The sequence below is a fragment of the Phoxinus phoxinus genome (genome assembly GCF_949152265.1).
Source record: "Phoxinus phoxinus genome assembly, chromosome: 2".
In the NCBI taxonomy this organism is placed as follows: domain Eukaryota; kingdom Metazoa; phylum Chordata; class Actinopteri; order Cypriniformes; family Leuciscidae; genus Phoxinus; species Phoxinus phoxinus.
In genome coordinates, this window is record NC_136877.1 from 41110051 (window position 1) to 41129616 (window position 19566).

Here is a 19566-nt window from a genome sequence, read left to right on the forward strand (position 1 = left end):
TACCGGTACTTCCTTCAAAAACAACTTACTGACCCCAAAGGAAAGGCCGGAAAAATGCTAAATATAAATATAGTGCTACAAAAACAAATGATCATAAAGCAAAATAATTCTGGTGCAAATGTATCTATTGCTTAGAAGTAAGCAAAATTAAATTAAAAAGGGGAAAAGATTTAATATGTGAATTAATATTTTTATGCACCAATTCTAGTACTGTGTTTGGTCGCCACTTGATGTCCAATGTAAAGTTTGTGTCCTGAAGTAAAACTATTGTCCACCGCTATAAATAACCATAGGTATCCTGAATTTCAGGTACCTAATGCGTGCAAGTACAGGCAGCGTGTTTTTGCTCTAAACACACCCCATAGAACTGAGTCATTGACTGTTTGTCTGTCTTTTTGTCGTATCTGGCTGTTCAACTTCACACACTATCTTGACCTCACATTGCAGCTCTATCAGTTGCACTGTGCAAATAAGGTGAGGGCGCAGTTTTTATGTGTGTGTGCATGAGTGAACCCACCGAAATGCCTGTTAATCTACGGAACGTAAGAAGGGGGTAAGTAGGGAGGGGAGGAAGCAAGTCAATTGCTAGTAAGGCAGGGTGTGACCGCAAAGTAATTCAGACAAAGAACATTCCCGTGGATCTCGAGAGCAGCAGTGCTGTCATGTTGCTCACTTTCCCACCGTCACCAGTGGAACGCAGAGCGAGCGGCGTGAGATCAGACGCTTACCTGAACGCTGCACTGAACCACTGACAGGAAGCGCAGGTAAGTGTTTGGAGTTTTAAACTAGAAGAATGTTGAAAATAAGTGTTGAAAGTGTCTCCAATGAAGGAGAGCTTGTGGAAAACTGCCTGTTCAAGAGCTTTTGGGGTTTTAAGACAATGGAAAATAATGTTAAACCCAGGTTTTTCTGGAGGTTTTTTTGTTGCATTTGTTGAAATGTGTTTTACAATTGACAACTTCGCCATTATAAGCTGGGTTGTACTGTAATGCTAAAGTTTGAAAATGTAAAAAGTTAGTCAGTTCTTGAATTTGAACTATTCAGTTCACCTATCCTAGGTATTTGTTATCAGAAATGGTTAACAAAGAAGATAGTGGCTTTGCAATAGTTTAGATAATTATTAGTTGTGTGTGGCAGTATTGGGGTTGAAGGGAAGGATGATAATAATGCTGTGTGATCGGTACAGGAGGAGGCATATGGAAGTAAAATAATGCCAAATGTTTTTGAAATAAAAAAGCCTGTTGAATTGCACTACTTGAAAAAAAATATGCATTGCATTAACCATGCTTGCATTTTAATGCATTGTATATTTTTAGGGCTTGCATTTTTATGGGCTGAAATTCAACATGGTTGTATATTTAAGCTGTGGATATTTCAATTCAAAACATTTAAAACACTTTTTCATTAATAAAAATTCAATAATACATATTCACCTTTCATATTTCACTTCCAAAATATTCAGACTTTTTTAAAAATACAACCTATAATTTTCAACAGGCAATTTTCGGTCCATTTTATTTCGCTTTACAAATTCGCTTCCACAAATTCAGTGGTTCAAATTCAACATTGACATCCAGGAAAAGCAGTAGATTACCGAGCATAATCTCCATCTGCTGTTAATCTACCTCACCAGCAGAGGGTGCAAGCGCGTGTTGTTGACGAAGACCAGAGCAACAATTAGAGCAAGCCATTCATTCTTAAAAACTGATTTATAGAAATGTAAGTGTATTTGTGATTATTGTGAGGGCTGTTTTTATGTTTAATTCAGTGTCGTCACGGTTCATGTGTAGCCTACATGCATCTTTCTCCATGAACGAGATTATAATGTTATTCCCCTGATGCTGATGTACAGAACAAATGTTACATTTGAGGTAGACATATATTTCTCTTGGTTGTTTAGTTGCCTTAACTTTATATCGCGGCGATGTGCTGCAGTGCTGGGGCTTCCCTCAATAATTTAGGATTGCTGGACAACGCTTAGCTTAATGGACTAATACAGTGATATGAAAATGTATTTGAAATTGAAATATCCACAGCTTAAATATACAACCATGTTGTATTTCAGCTCATAAAAATGCAAGCCCTAAAAATACAATGCATTAAAATGCAAGCATGGTTAATGCAATGCATATATCCTTTTCAAGTAGTGCAATTCAACAGACTTTTTTTATTTCAAAAACATTTGCCATTATTTCACTTCCATAGAGGCAGCTTTGTTTACTCGGCATCTTGTTCAAACAAACTCTGAGCTCTTTGTTATGTTCAGTTGACATGGTGTTCTGGTCATTCTCTTTGGTTATAGTACAGTCATGGAGATAGACTGCCATTGTGTGCTGTTAGTATTGCCTGATCAAAGCCAAAATGTCCGGCTATGGTATGGTTAAAGGAATGAGCAGATACATTAAAAGATCATCAGACTCCAAAGGTCAGCCATTAGTTATTAGATAGCCATTAGTTCAATAGTTTGGGTTGGTAAGATTTTTTTAAAATGTTTTTAAAAGATTGTGATACCTAGGCTGCATTCATTTAATAAAAGAATACAGTGAAAACAATAATATTGTGAAATATTATTGCAATTTCGAATAACCTTTTTCTATTGTATTTAAATTGTATTTCAATAAATTCTATTGTATTTCTGTGATCAAAGAAGAATTGTCAGCATCATTACTCAAGTCTTCAGTGTCACATGATCCTCCAGAAATCATTCTAATATGCTGATTTGCTGCTCAAGAAACATTTTTTATTATTATTATCAATGTTGAAAAAAGTTGTCCTGCTTCATATTTTTGTGGAAGCCGTTACACCCCTCCCCCCAATTGATTATTTGATGAATAGAAAGTTGAAAAGAACAGCATTTATTTGAAATAGAAATCTATTGTAACATTATACATTTCTTTACTGTCAATTTTGATAAATTTAATGTGTTAATGCTGAATAAAAGTATTAATTTCTTAATTTGGACATTTAGTCCAAAAACGTTTCACAGTTTTATCCAAAATATTTTGGTCAATAATACTAATTAATTTACATTTCTTACTAAATTAATTGGGTTGAGGTGGCAATAAGTTCACATCACAGCACAAAAAAAGTCCTCATATAACCTGCTTGATATTTCACAGACACTTTTAAGGCACCTTTGTTATGCTGTATATAAAAAATTACCAAGCCAATCAACCCAGGATTTACAGTACAGTTTAATATCTCAACTTGATGCCCAGGATTAATTACTAACCCAGTCTGGACCGTGTGAACCGTGTAACCCAGGATTATGTAATAATTTACTCTCTGTGACATACTTTCACTTGTGATAGCCTCATTAATATTTCCCTTATGCACAGTTGCAGTGTATTTGTTTATAACAATACTTGGACTGTATTCGCTTGGGTGTGAGTTGCGGTTTAACATGATGCAATTCACTAAATAGATTTGAACTTAAAATCAGCACGATAACATGTTGGTTCACACCAGCCCTTACTTGTATTGCCCGTTCAGGTGCATGGCATGTGTTGGTACATAAACATGTGGTTTTGCCTTAGGGTTACCATTGGCCCTATTACAGTACATACTGTTTTCAGTAGCAGCAGAGCTGTTTTACTGTCAACACATTGGACAAATCTTTTTCAGAATCTGCAGTTATTTATATACATACATACATACAATTAGAGCTACAGAATCTCAACTATTTAACCAATGATAGTTTCATGAAAGTCTTTTGACCTTTTATTGTGTGGTATTATCATATTCTGCTTCCATAGCACGTTTGTTGTAGGTGTAAATGGATGCAGGAGAGTACTGTAATATATATATATATATATATATATATATATATATATATCATTTATGGCATAAATATACTGCTGAATAAGCCCGATTTATCACGACTGCTTAAACCTATACATGCTATATCTAATATGTCCTTAATCAAAATTTGAACCTCCAATATCTCCTATTTCATTCCCAAATCTTCTCTCATCTTTTTCGTCAATTTTGTTTTCATGTTGAATACACTCACACTTTCTCCTGAATGATTTGTGTATTCAGAGTGTTGACTGAAAACACTGATTTTTGTAATATGTGATGCGTGCAGTCTTGTCTAACTGTGCTTGTCTTCTGCTGTGCTCTACAGATCGTGGTCATGATTGGTATGATTGGTGAGTGGTTGTGGTGGGACCGGTTGTGGCTGCCGGGGGACCTCACGTGGGCCGATCTCAAAGATGAGGAAGGGCTCGTCTATGCCAAAGTTTCCCACCTCTACGTCATTGTGCCGTATGCTTTAGTCTTCCTGCTAGTCAGATACTTGTTTGAAAGGTGAGTTGGTTGTGGAATTTCTGTGATTATGTTGCAGGAAATTATAATTTGATCGATCACTCAGGGTATATATTTCAACGGCCAGCGTGAGAATTTGTAAATGATCCATTTTGAAAACCATCCAATATACTGGCCTGACCAGACTGGTAGATGAGAAAACTAGCAAAGGCCATTTTTGTGTGTGTGGAGTTTTAGGTCTTTTTCATTGTTAAATATTTAGTTCAGATTTAGTGGTAAATGTGTTTACAACTCTGTGGGTGCGTCTTAATCAGCTCCTTAGTTTAGTAATCAGTGACTGATCAGGAAGTCGGCCATTTTAAGGCCTGTCTCAATCGCAGAATCCTTTTAGTGAAAAACCCACAATCCACTATGAAAACCAGGAAGCATCGATGCTCACTATGTTTCATTAATGGAAAATCTGAAGCGCAAAAAATTAATCAAGTGGGCCAACTCAATAAACATAATGTAACACGAAATATGTTTTCTTTTTTTCATTTGTTTTACTGTGAATGTTGATCAATTTAATGTTTGCATGCTGAATAAAAGTATTAATTTCTTTAAAAAAAAATCTTACTGCCCCAAATTTTTTTTGAACAGTATAGTGTATATGTATACTATCTTTATCATCAAACATTTTAAATACCACATCTGTGCCTGCATGGTTGCGTAAACTGCTTAGACTAGTCTTACAAGTTAGTCTTGTAATTTGTTTTCTTTAACATTGCTTATAACATTTTTATTTTAGCAGTCACATAAAAAAACTAGACTGGGCCAATTTGAATCCGAAAAGTAAAACTACCTCTTAACAAACTGCTAGATGGTCAGACTAGCTCTTAAGACACACAGTCTTAACATAGAGGCTAAGTTTATGAAACTGGCCAACGTTGTCTGATCATCTTACAAAAATCAGCCAATTAATTGCCCTTACTGATAGATAGCTAATCAAAACAAATATAATAGAAGACATTTAGTCCAAAAATGGATCAACTAAAGTTTCACAGTTTTATCTAAAATGTTTTTTTGCCAATAATGCTAATTCATTTAAATTCCTTACAAAATTATTTGGGTTGAGGCGGCAATAAAATCACATCACGGCACAAAAAAGTAATTGTATAACCTGATTGATATGTTTCGCCACACTTTCGAGGCACCTTTGTTAGGCAGTATTTAAAAAATTGGCCAAGCCAATCAATGTTATTAACCTGTTATTGTAACTATGCAAAAAAAACAAAGTTAATGCAGGATTTACAGTACAGTTTAAAATAAATTGTTAAATGATCCATTTTTGCAACCGACATGATCAAGTTAGAAAACATTTTAAGGTTAAAAGCTCATTTTAAAGTAAAGCTACCCTTTTGAAGTATAGCTACAGTACACTATAAGCTTCTAAGCTGCTGACAAAAAATATGTGTGTTTGTGACTTAAGAAATTAGGGTTTTGGCTTAATAAACTAAATACAAGATACAGGGTGCATCTCAATCAGCTCACTAGCTCACTTCCTGGTGACAATGCCACCACTGGTATTTATGCTGGTATATTACAGTAGCACAGATATTTTTCTGACATTTTTTTTTTTTTGTTATTTAAAAGTAAATTACCTGTCTAGCGATTGTATGTTTATGGCAAAAAACAAACAAACATGTGATTTGTTTCGCGCTTCAGATTTTCCAGTAAGGAAACAGCGAGCTTGCTGGTTTTCACGGTGCATTGTGGGACTTTTCAGGGAGCGAAGGTTTCAGTGCACTGAAAGGATTCTGCGATTGAGACGGGCCTTAAAATGGCCGACTTCGTGATTACTGAACTAAGGAGCTGATTGAGACGCACCCACAGAGTTGTAAAGAGTAACCTATACACTAAATCTGAACAAAATATTGAACAAAATATTTAACTATGAAAAAGACCTTAAACAGCTATGCAGCCTTCTCAAAAAACAAAACCATGCATAACAAAAATGCTTAAGGCCTAGTTTTTTCCTCTCCCAGTCTGGTCAGACTGGTATTAGATGGTTTCAGAGTGATTTTGGCCACTTTTCAAGTGGTCAGGCTTTGAGATAAACACAAACTAGCTTGATCTTTTTGCCAGGGTAGAGTTCTGTTGTGCTGCACCTGCACGGCTAGTCTGCAAATAAAAAGTAGCTTTTTACTAGAAAGGCCACACTATTTTGAAACCAGCTTAACTACCATTTTGCGTTGATTCCTTAAGTTTTTAATATGATTCATATGAAGGATGTAAAAAAAAATGCATCAGTGATTATTCATGTTTGAAAGATAATGCCAACATATACATAATAAAAAAATGTCAATGGTTTAATTCTACTAATGTCCTTCTGTCTAGGATAATAGCGACACCGTTTGCAGCTTTGTTTGGTGTTTCAGAGAAGACCGGATACAAAGTGGAGCACAATGCTGTTCTTGAACATTATTTCAATACAAAGTCAAAAAACCCAGGACAGGTAACGTCTTCTCCTCTCACTCAACAACATATCATTCGTAACTTCAGATCATCATCAGATTTAAAGTGGCCTGTGGCTCGATCACGGGGGAGCATCACTGTTTAAGACCTCATTTAAGGCAAGATTCTCTAAAGCTTTTTAGGAAACTTGAATTGAACTCCGTTCCATCCAGATCACGTGATTGATTTATATTTAGGATTTATTTAGTTTTCCATTTTTTTCCTTTTTCTTTTTTCCCATATACCTATACTAATAAAATTTTACTATATTTAAGATTTCTATTTAATTGTTTTATTATTTTAAAAAATCTGATTTATAAATCAAAAATTAATTATTAGATTAAACCCTCAACTCAGACCAAGTACTTGAGGTTCATTATCTAATAAAGCCGTTTTGGCTCCTTCAGAAATTGATGCAATGCTTTCAAGTTCATATAATAGTCTGACTGGATGCGTTTGATAAGAATAATTTTTTTATTTATATATTTTTAATTTCTTTGAATGTTTCTTTAATTATACACCCTTAAAATTAATTATTTTTCAAATGTTAAAGTAAATCTGGCAAAACTGAGTATTATTGTATTTTTTTTTGTGGTAAGATTTGGTCAAATAAATGGCACTTTTCTGCAGGAGATGGTTGCAGTATTTCATGACTTGCAACACTGATCTCTTCCATCTTTTATCAGGCAGATATAGATGGTCTGTGTAAAAAATGCAGCTGGTCAAGTAGACAAGTGGAGCGCTGGTTCAGGAGGAGACGAAACCAGGACCGTCCTAGTGTTCTGAAAAAATTCAGGGAGGCCAGGTATGGATACACACAAACTCATTTGACTTACCACATAGCTGTGTGGAATAATTAACAGTGATTGGTCAAATTCTGCATTCTGATGTCAAATATTGTCGTATACTGACGATAAATCAGTGTTTTTTAACATTGTTAAATGCTGTTGAAGTATTGTTAATCCTTAAACCCCCCGCTTTCACAGATAAGGCTTAAACCTAGTCCTAGACTAAAATGCACGTTCAAGCTGTTTTAACTGAAAGCAACTTGTACTGACATCTCTTAAAATATATCAGTGCCATTGTTTTGTCTCAAGATGCAGCACATCAGTAATGTTTTTTTCTAAGGCATGTTTATAAAAGCTACTTAAATGTCTAGGCCTAATCCTGGCTTAATCTAAACCCTGTCAATGAAACCAGGCCATAGTTAACTAATGTTAACAAATTAAACCATAAAGTGTTACCTATTAAACACTGTTCCATGTAATGTCCACAATGCACTGCAGCGGTCATTGAGTCTAAGGCCCAAAACCCAAGTGGTTGCTGACTTGTTCCATTGTCCAGACTAGTGTTGATTAGTGGTTTTGATCTGAATGTAATCCCTGGTCACATGAGCATTCCTCTTTTCTTTTTGGTTTTCTATAGTTGGCGATTGGTGTTTTATCTGGGAGCGTTCATCGGTGGAATCATAGCCCTGTATGATGTAAGTTTATCCTCTTCCTATGGTTTCTTTAAAAATGCATATCTGAACTGAAGTAAGAAATTGTGCCTGTTTTCCTGTACTGATGATTGACATGATTAGGACCATTGAACCTGTTCTGTGATCAGCTCTATGATGCCCTCAGGGGTTTAGAGATCTAATGTGTGTGAAGCTTCTGACAGATGAGCACTGTGGGGAATACAGACCAATTTGAAACACACTAGATGGGCAGCATCATACAAATGCTCCCCATTATCCACAACAAAATCCTAGATTTGTTTAAAAATATATATTTTAACCTAAGGATGCTCATGGATTCTGTAAATATAAAAAGTAACTTAGAACTAATATAATTATAATAATAAAAAAGAATGATTACAAAAGTTTAAGGGTTAGGGTTAAGGGATCCCACTCTTTTTAGGATTCAAGGAATGAGGATAAGGATTTTAAACAATATATTTTTACTCACTTTCTACCTGAAAAATGATTTTAGAGCTTGGCAAACCTAGAAAACTGTATATTCATTATAAAAATGCTCATGGCGTTTTAATTTTCCAAGGCTTTCTCATATATTATCCATATTTTCCAAGACTGTAGGAACCTTGGTTCTTCAAATGGAAACAAACAGTTGTTGAGAGGGCAATTTAAAATAAGAAATATCTTGATATTTAGTATTTAGCTCATTATAAAGTTGGTTTTATCTTATTTTAAATCATTTTAAGTCATATCCCCCTGGTTGAGAACCACTGCATTATGGGATTTCCGAAAGGGATTGCCTTTTGGAACAGTCTTTGTGTGGGAATCATGCCTATGATGCCTTAAAACGCTGTAGGCAGCACACTAGGCTTTAGAACAGTCACATTGCAGCTCTAGAAACAGTCATTAATAAATAGATAAAAAGCAAATTTTTCATGTCAGAAAAAATTGTTTAAAGTTTGTTTAGAGGCTAAAATGACCATGTTGTCGTTTTATTGATTCAGTGTTTTTATCGATTCATCTATTTCTCACAGAAACCCTGGTTTTATAATTTGCGGGAGGTATGGAATGGTTATCCCAAACAGGTATGTTCCAGACTTCAGATCTTTAATTTGCTTGTATTTGCTCCAAGGAATATTTTATTGTTCATATTACCTGCACTAATAAGAGCAGACGAGATTCTGCTCACTTTGACCCGGCCCCGATAAAGTGTTCACGCAATGCTCAGATTTACAGCATGGCTAATAAAAAAAGGCAGATAATAATGCTCACATTAGTTCCAAATCAAACATGGCCATATTTAGAAGAAAGATGGTTTTTGTTGGCCCAGCTAAAGAGTTTTTTGGAACCGTTCACTTGTTATCTTCCAGGTTGTAATCAAAAGAACAATGATGTCATCCAGATTGGCACTCAAAACATTGAGTTTCCTAGAATAATCGCTCAAAAAAAGTGCCCTCTTCAAAGCACAATAAACGAATAACATATAATTCCCATTGAGTTATATATCTGATAAATCCGAGTCTTTTACATTTTCCGTCATAAAAATAAAACTGGTTATACCATGTTATTGTGCGTTTCTCTGAGAGCTTATTTGTTTTTGTTTTTGCTTTTGCAGTCCATGCTGGATTCACAGTATTGGTATTATATTGTGGAGATGAGCTTCTATTTGTCGCTAGTGCTCAGAATAACATTCGATGTCAAACGAAAGGTCAGTATCATGTGATCTTATTCTGTATAATTATACCCTTACATTTTAACTACTTGAAATCTTTCAAATTAAACTTCAAACTATGTCTTGTCTGAGCCTAACCATTTATCACATGGCCTGGAATAAACATCTGATCATTATTTAAAAACAAAATAAAGCTATTATATATTATAAGCTAAATATAATCTATTATTTAAAACTAGATTTTTTGTTGTTTTTATTTCAGATACAGATCTCATCTAACAGCACATCTACTTTTTTCACTGTCACAGAGAATTACTGTGAACACTTTTTTTTGTTGTAAATCTATATTTTAGGACTTTAAAGAACAGATCATCCATCATTGGGCCACACTGACACTCTTGGCTTTCTCCTGGTGTGGAAACTACATCCGGGTCGGGACCCTGGTCATGCTCATTCATGATTCTTCAGACATTCTTTTGGAGGTTAATATGACCAATCTTACTTTATTCGATTACTCTCTTTTTTTGAAGGCTTTTACCTTCACCTTTTTATTAGTGTTTTACCTCTAGAATTGTGTCTTTAAGAATTTTTATAAATGTCAGTAGTAAAAATCGCCATGAAATGGAAGTGTTACGATAGTCTTTTCTTCTCTGTGAGGTATATCTGAATGAGATGGCTTCTGGAACATGAAAAAAAAAAGTATGGTGGGACTTGGTTTTGTCCATGGGGAATTGATTGGATAGTTGGATGGTTGTGGTTTGCTATTGGTGGATCTCATGTGAGTGACAGGTTGTCCCGCCCTCACACCAGTAAACACATAATCAGAGAAGAGAAGAGATGCTAGAGGGAGGGGAAGTTATTTTGATTAAAGATCAGGAGGGCACATGAAAAAAAGAAAAAAAGAAGATGTGCATGGATAAATATTTTTTGTGTGTGTGTGTTATTTCTCTGCAGTCCGCTAAGATCTTCAACTATGCCAAATGTGAAAAAATTTGCAACAGCATCTTTGTGGTATTTGCTGCTATCTTCATAGCCACGCGAATCATAATCTTTCCATTTTGGTGAGAATTTTGTGTGTGACTATTATTTACATCTTTAAGTTCTTATAAAGAGTCTCAGGCGTAGTTTACATAACTTCTATTACGAAAAGTTGTAAAAATCTCTGTTGTCTTGTGTATTTTTATACCAGGATCATTCACTGCACATGGGTTTACCCGACTGACTATTACCCACCATTCTTTGGATACTACTTTTTTAACTTCATGCTTGTCGTCCTGTTGATGCTCCACATATTCTGGGCGTATCTGATTCTACGTATGGTGAAGATGTTCCTTTTCGGAAGTGTAAGTTGATCTACATTTACATTTGGGAAGGTTTTATTTGTTTCAATTCACGCTCATGTAATATAGATTTGTTCCATTTCTCACATCATTTATATTTTTGTAACAAAGTATGCTTGGTAAGTATACTTATGCAATATTTGGTCATATTTAGAGATTTCTCACTGTACGTTTGTAAACCCTGGTTTTACAGTTTTTTTTTAAATCAAAATGTATGCAGTTAATAACATTGATTTGACAAATAAGCTACTGTATGTGATTTCTGTTTATATTTGCTTGTGCATCTGTAAAAGTTGTGACATGAATCTGTCTTGGGTCTTCTGAAACATGGTACAAATACAAGGACAAAAAAGTGAAATGCTGATGAACTTGCAGTATCACCTTTCAAGATGTTTAATACAAAACAGCATGTGAAAGTTTCTCTGATTGTACAAAGCTCATGAATATCTATTGAGGCAGATTATGATAATTGTCTGTTGCTAAACAACTCGCCATAACATTTTAGCACTTTATACCTTTGGCACTGCAGTTGGTTGCAGATCTTTATAACCCAGGGTTAAAAGCATCGCTAACCCCTTTCAAAATTACAAGTGAGAAACATTGCTTTACCCAGGGTTAAAAAGACATTAACCTGGGGTTAAGTGTTGCGTGAAAAGCCCTGAATACATTATAAAGCCATTTATAAAATGGTTCCAGGCGCAGCAGATCTGAATGACTCTCAAATAATAGTAAAACAAGTAATGAGGTTCATCTATGCAGCCCGTAGGCCATGTGTCACTAACAAATACCATTAACACTATTACCTCTCCACCCTCGGCTAGTTGTCAATCATCTCAACTGACAGAACTGAGACCGTCTAAATGAACTTTTAACAAGTCATAAAACTGACATGTATGCAGTCAGACATTGATGGACATCTCATGTGGACCTGTTCCTGACTAAAGCTGTTTTGAAGAAAAGTTGTCGGTTGCCTTGTGAGCTGGTACAGTTATGACACGGTGGTTTTCATTTATTGTCAAACTTAAATGTTAGTGTGATTTATCATTGCATAATTTCTGGCTTTACCGGTCTAGTTACAATCCCATAATGCTGGTTATACCAGTGTTGGTTGGTACAGCCCAGGAACACAATTGTAGGCTACTTATGCTGCGTTTAATAATTATGTGCTAAATGAGCGCCAATAGAGATCAACACTGCCGTTAAATATGGTTGTCTCCAGTTTGTCAGTTTGGTAATCTATGAGAGCGACAACTGCATTTTACAACCAATTTACACCTGAAAAATCATTGATATTAAATCCATGTAGCGTACATTAGTACATGCTAGATCCTGTAGGAAACACTGCCTTAATTAATGTGAAGCAAAGGCCTATGCCTTTATTGGCAGTTACAGGCAAAGCCATTCTGCATGAATTATACTCCAAACACAAATGATGACACGAGCTTGTAACGGTGACTGAGTTGTCCAGGTCTGCGCCGTTGTTCTGTTATTTCCCATTGCACTCGCTTTCTGATTAAAATAAGCCCTGCCAGCCTGTGTTTAGTGCTCCATTGTTTTCACTCCAGCTCAGTCTATTGAAAAAGGTGAGTCATAATTTGAGAGTGATTGCACTGGCAGCGTACACGATCTCTCGCAAATGCAGAGCGGATGAGGGATGCAACATTCAATCGCTTCTCTGCTCTGTGTACCTGCAGCCTGTTGCTCGAAGGGACCTACTGTAATTATTCGTGATTCGGTGCACATCAGACTGTTCGGATTCATTTACTATGGATGATGGATTGTGTACTTGCTCGTCTGGTTTCTAAATGGCTCGTTAGTTTAATGTTTTAAGACCGGCTGTATTTTCAGATTTCAGATGTTGTGGTTTTCATTTTTGTTTTTTGCAAAGTACAGGAAGTTCAAAGATCTGCTTGCTTATTGTTTGATTTTTAAATATTTCCTAAGCTAAGGATCAATAAACGTATGCAACAGACCTTGCACTGGCTTCCAGTCAGGTTTGAAGATCTTATGCTCACATATAAGGCACTGCATGGTCTGGCCCCTCAGTATCTGTCTATGCTTTTAAACTTTATATATTTCTTAGCGTCAAGCTGTTCCACAGACACTTTTGTGATCTGTAGAGGACAGGGCTTTCTCTTCCTATATTCCTAGACTCTGGAACGCACTCATTTCTCATATTAGACATGCAAAAAATGTAAGCATTTTTAAATCTAACCTAAAAAGTCTAGCTTTTTCTTGATGGTTTTAACTATTTTGTAATCCAGTGTTTTTTGTACGTTTTGTATTTCTATCTGTGTGTTTATTAATTTTTTCCCCTTATATTTTTATTGTTTAAAGTGCCTTAAGAAGCTGCTTTAAAAGTGCTATATAAAATAAAGATTATTATTATTATGCAACATACTTTTGGTTATTGATTTCAACCTGTAAATGTAAGTATTAAACAGTAAGGCTCCATTCGTGGTTAACTACATTAAATAACATGAACTAACCATGGAAAAATACTCCGGTAACACTTTAGTTGAAGGGGTGTGCATAAGCCTGACATGACACCTTCATAATCATGCATAACACATCTTCACAGGTTTTATGCATGTTTATGACAACAATACAACATAACCTGTCATAAATATGTCTGAAAATGATTAATGATCAAACTTAAAAACCCACTTAGCTTTATGGGTTAACTTTACATTAAAGTGTCATGTGATTGGTTTTGACATTGGCTGTCATGAGGCCATTATAACTGTGTCAGGAATATTTTTATTGACCTCAACTACAGTGGTACAAATTGAATTTGTCATTCAAATGAAAAATATTGTCATGTTAACCCATAAAGCTAAGTGGTTTCTTAAGTTTGATAATTAATCTGCTGTCACGTTTATGACAATTTATGTTGTCTTGGTATTGTCAAGTTGTCGACACTGACAGGTTATGATGTATTGGTTTATGTCAAGTTGTCATAAAGACATCTCAAACAATGTCATATTTGCATTAAAAATGTCATAATTGAGCAAATTACACTTAATGACAGTTGTCATAAACATGCATAAAACCTCCTCCATATTCATGAAATGTGTCATGTCATGATTACGAAGGTGTCATGTCAGTCTTATGCACACCCCTAAGTGTTACCAATACTTCTAAAGCATTCATCAATCTCTGTTAATTTTAACATTTATTAATACAATACGGTATTAAAACAAAAGTTGTATCTGTTAGTGTTACTTATTAAACTGTGGCATGTATAAACTACTCAGACCACATAGCAACACCCTGGCAACCACCCACAACACCCTAAGATAGTTTTGCATGGGTAAACACCACTCAAATTTTCTTTTTCAAGTTCGGCTTAGAAATAAAGGAGTGTTATATGTTGTTCGCTATAAATTATTATTATTTTTAAAATGTTCTTTATAATTTTAAAATGTTCTATCTTTCTTGATAGTTAACCAAAGATGAGAGAAGTGACAATGAAGAAGACGAGGAAGAGGACGGGGAAACCAGTGTGACCGATGACGGACATGTGAAAGTGACCAATGGCTGTAGAGGAGGCGGAGCTAATCATCACTGACACATCTTTCCTTAAACTGTGAATGACTTTGAATTGGCCTCAGGGATGTGAGGAGCCAAAAACATAATTTGGATTTATTTCCACATAATATGCCAGAGACCCGTCAAAACAAATTGCATCTTTTAATAACACTGAAAAACCTTCTTTTTTTTTTCTCCACTCGGCTTCACTGGAGGCGAGGCGCTGTGTGTCTTGGCTGCTTTAAACCTATTTTCCCCCTTTTAACTAAGAACTTTTTTATTGTGGCACAGGATCACATGGGTAATTATGAAAGAACACTGCACAAAGAAAAAGAAACCCCTTGTAAGATTTAATAGACTCCTCATTGTTTTTGAAGCTCAAAGATCACGTCACACTGGCTGCCCTCGCCGTCTGGCATCGTCCACCGAGGCTTCATCTGCCGTGCTGCTGAGTTTTACATCAACCTCTGCCTCTATAAAGGACTAAAATAAAATCTCAAGAGTGCATTTCTTGCGGGTGATTTTGAAGAATAACATCTACCCTTGTATCACTTTAACCTCTGGACGCTGGAGCTGGGGCTCGTGGACAGCTGACGTTTTCTTATAGTTCTTAACTTCTTTTACTATGTCTACATTGGATGTGTCCAACATTGTGGCTTATTGGTGTTCACACTGCAGTAACATCTTTTTTTGTCAATGCAAGTTATTTCCATTAACTTCTGATTGCTGGAGGTCACGGAGTCTCTGCACTGCTGTTTTCTCGTATGCATTTCTATGCGTATTGCGTACTCTGAATCTGCGCTCCCAATGGCAGTCTCCACATGGCCTTCTTCTCAACTCAAATCACCAGCTGTCATTAAAAATGAAGGACTTTCAGTCATTCAGGGGTTTAATAGTCACCTTCAGATGTGTGTGCCACAAAACCAGAAGTGGTTTTATTAAATTAGTTAGTTTTGAAGGTGTTTAACCTTTAATCTTACTTGCTTCACAAATCTCAGAATTTAGGAATTAGCTGCATGCCTTTCAGTTCATCAATTTGAAGTTCATCCACAGGAAGTTGAATTGGAATAACAGGAAGCGGAATTTATTGAATTATAATTTTAAAGAATTGTGAAATGATTTTCACACTGGTCTGCACAATCTAATTTATTAAATATGTAAATGAAGTGCATAAATATGAAATATACAAAATAAATGCAAATTTGAATAGAAGGCATTCCATCCATCCAAAAGTTTTGATGCTCTGCTGGTGTTTAGTGTAGACATGTTTTCATAAGATATTATGTATGTGACTTAAAACTACGTATATCTGAATGCTGTATGTGGTAAATTTGAGATTTTATATGTTTAATATGTCTTATTGACATTTATGAACTGGTTGTTGAATATATTCACATCTGTGAGTGACTGATTTGGTGTGTGTTTTAGGCTGTGTATGAGAGAATGATAAAGAATGAATTGAAATGAATGAGTTCAGGCCTTTGCCATGTGTGTGTGTGTGTGTGTGTGTGTGTGTGTATGACAAATAATTGTTGTTTCTCTGGGGCGATGCAAAGATCCAAAGATCAGCAGAGATGGTTTTGAGAATTTATGCATTTACTGTTTTCTACACTGAAAAGTTAAAGGTTTAATTGAAGTATTTTTTAAAATTGTTTAATTCAAAATGTATTGTAATAAAGATCTAATATTTCAGTATACAATATTATAATGCTTATAATTTGATCTTTATTTAATGTTCATTTAAATAAATTTCATGATTTTATTTCTCCCCTATATGTTCAATGAACCCCCAGTTTAAAATATTTTAGGTTTAAATTTCCACTTTACTTTTTATTTAATTTTTACAACCGATTATATTTTATATGTCGTCTTATAGATATATTTTGCATTTAATGCAACACAAAGAAAATATTCAAGTTGCTCATTTCTCTACAAAGAAGTGGCTAAATCTTCCTACCTTCTGTCCTAACTATTAAATCTCATTTACAAATTTCAAGCAACATGACCGTGAGTCATGACCGAGACAACATAAATGCATTTGAAATTTTTGGGTGAACTGTCCCTTTAAAATCAATGTGTGTAAAGGGCAGTCAAGCAGCTTAATGGCATAATGAAACCGAACAAACTGCCTTTTAAAACTCTCTCCGACTGAACAAGTTCTTTGTTTAGTGTACTGCCTCTAGATGGAGCAGTTGACCACACTCTTGACCTCTGCAATAAAGCACACAACCTGTGTTCTACAGTGTCAACTCATAATAGTGTCAAAACAGTGTCACAATACTTGCATTCATTATTGTGCTTGTGTTCATAAATCACTGCTGTCTTGTAAATCTGGTAAAGTCTTTTCAGGGATGACTGTAAGGATCTGGGTTACCCGGAATCGTGTTGTTGTCATGCAGGTGATATTTTGCTCTGCTTACATAAGAACAACGCTTCTCCTCCTAAACATGATTATCATTAATAGTGTTTGTTAGCATCACCAGTACTGTTGTTCATAGTCAACATTTGAAGTGGATCAACAAAGTTGTCCTAAGACAAGAACGGTTGTTCAAATTGTTCATTTTTTTCCCTTTTTTTTTTTGCAAGGGTGTTCTGGGTGGTTCAGTGATTATCAGTGCATTTATTACTGCTGTACACTGTACATTCACACTACAATCAGCAGACTTATTTTGCTATCAATTCTGCACTCTGTGCTCTCAGATATCATCATAGCACCACTGTATCCAGCCTAGATCATTTTGCCATGACCATCGCTCATTACGGGCCACTTGGCTGTGCCCCGCTATCCACAGGAAGCAGTAATTCTTCTGTGGTACTTTGGCAAAGAGGAATGAGAAATCAAAGCACTTGAAATAGGATTAAAGCCTCTGCTGACCTACTCTAATGAACTTTATCCACTCACAAGAGCGCCGTTCTCAGGGTACGGACTGCTGATAAATGAGTTTTTCTATTGCTCTTACTGTTGTAAGAGAATCCACAAAATGAATGAGTAGATTCTCACACCAAAGGTTTGTTCAGTGCATCTCTACACTAAGCCTTTTTCCTGTTTTTAGATACGAATTAGTGGTGTTTTGTAAGACAACTGCATAGAAACCACATAATGCCCTAGCAACTGACATCCTATCTGCATAGCAACTCAAATGCTCTTTTATTTAATAGTTGCAGAACTTCTCAAACAGTTTAGTGCATAACTCCCTTATGCACTGTATTTAATTTAATATGCTAAATAAAGGACATTTAAATAATGTTTTGTTTCAGTTTTCTAACTGAATATTAAAACAAGGCGAATTGTAAAGGTCACACATGCAAAACACAAAATGCATTTTTGTGTTTAATCACATGACTTGCACACATAACTCACATATTTTTGGCCCTTTAATGACTGTAAATGGGCTACAATGCATTCCACCCCACCCCACCCCACCCCACTGCTTTATCTGTGTGTTGACAACTATAACTTACATTCAAAACGATAATTTTCAGCTCAGTATATAATAATCATCCAGTACTTAAATCGATACTCTCCCATAATGTTATCCAGGTCTGCACATGCTCTGCATTAGTAATAACACATCACATCTGTTACTTCTAAAACTGATGAGGTACACTTACAGGCAATGCCAGCATACGCCACGGAGATGGTATCCTCTCATATAAGAACTCAATATAAGAATGTCTAACATTGGGACCAACACAAAGGGATAGATTTTTTTTTTTGTCTCTTTGACAGGATGTTATTTGCATTTCTTTATGTGGTTTTGATTATGAAGTGAAATGCGGTTCAAAGTATTGAAATTACCCTGGCCTGTGCAGATCTCTTTTATGTGCAGTTATTCTGATTTGAGGTTTCCGATTGCAACGTTTAAGGTGACAAGTTTAAGGTGGTTTTGCAGCCCTTAGTTGAATTTAAATGATTTTGCTGGTCTCCTGCCCCGGCCAGAAGGATTGAGCTGTTCGGCTGGTTTAGCTGATTGACCAGATGACAAATAACCAAAACCCATCTAAAACCTAGACAAGCAAACCACCTTAAATTGGTTTGCTTGTCTCTCAGCCATTGGTTGGTTGATTAGAGGGGTTTGGTGAGCTTAAGTTTAATCTGATCATCATTTTGTCAAAGTTGCGAGACAAGCTAGAGAGAATTGTTTTAGCTTAGGCTGGTTTAAGATGTTTTTGTTCAGCAGAGAATGTGCCAAAAACGGACAAATGAAAGCTTACTACCAAGTTCTTCTTTACCCTACTGTAGGATTTAATACGTTTTCTTCACCTAACAGCTACAGGCTGATTTGCCTGTCCCTCTGTTTCAATAGATGTGTGGGACAGCGTGCACTGTCCCGGCCCTCTTTTCAGACTGACAGAACCAATAGCCAATGACGCTGCAGGAATCTATTTACATAGATCAAATCGACGAATCCGAACGCAGTCTGTGTTGGGAGGCGGGGCTTTTGCCTGAAGTTGAGTTCCCCGTCTGCTGTAATTAAACTTTCTGAAACTTCGCGTCAGTCCGCTGTTGCTGTTCCGCCAGCGCACACTGCCTACTCTCTTCACACAGACTGTTTCTCTACGATATATTACTTATAATAATGCACGGCAATAACACTCTACGGCTTTTCTTGTCTTTAATTCTCTTTTGCATTGGACTGAAGGCAATATCAGGTAAGACTGCAGCACCTGCGATACTCCTGACAGAAATTCACCATGGTTACCAGTTTCAGGCTATGTACCAATATTACTACAGCTGTAGATGCTGGACAAAAAAATAAATAATAATATGGCAGAAATTAACTAAGAGCTTCTACACTATTCCCGTA

The 19566-nt window shown here is 35.8% G+C and overlaps 2 protein-coding genes across 3 annotated transcripts in view; both read left to right on the top strand.

The window, feature by feature from the left end:
• Nucleotides 1–361: 361 nt before the first annotated feature.
• Nucleotides 362–16519, top strand: cers3a (ceramide synthase 3a). The gene is made up of 11 exons (XM_079590148.1): nt 362–764; nt 4127–4308; nt 6643–6760; nt 7446–7564; nt 8185–8242; nt 9250–9300; nt 9831–9923; nt 10241–10369; nt 10842–10948; nt 11077–11230; nt 14673–16519. The coding sequence occupies exons 2-11, from the start codon at nt 4136–4138 to the stop codon at nt 14796–14798; spliced, it is 1128 nt and encodes a 375-aa protein (XP_079446274.1). The 5' UTR covers nt 362–764; nt 4127–4135; the 3' UTR covers nt 14799–16519.
• A 1703-nt stretch (nt 16520–18222) lies between these two features.
• Nucleotides 18223–19566, top strand: part of adamts17 (ADAM metallopeptidase with thrombospondin type 1 motif, 17) — a 127145-nt gene continuing 125801 nt past the window's right edge. Inside the window, exon 1 of one of the 2 annotated variants that reach the window (XM_079638183.1) lies at nt 18223–19411. In XM_079638183.1, the coding sequence (XP_079494309.1) occupies nt 19339–19411 (73 nt within the window). In that variant the 5' untranslated portion in view covers nt 18223–19338. The remainder of the gene's footprint in view (nt 19412–19566) is intronic. The other variant, XM_079638184.1, reaches the window with a different exon arrangement.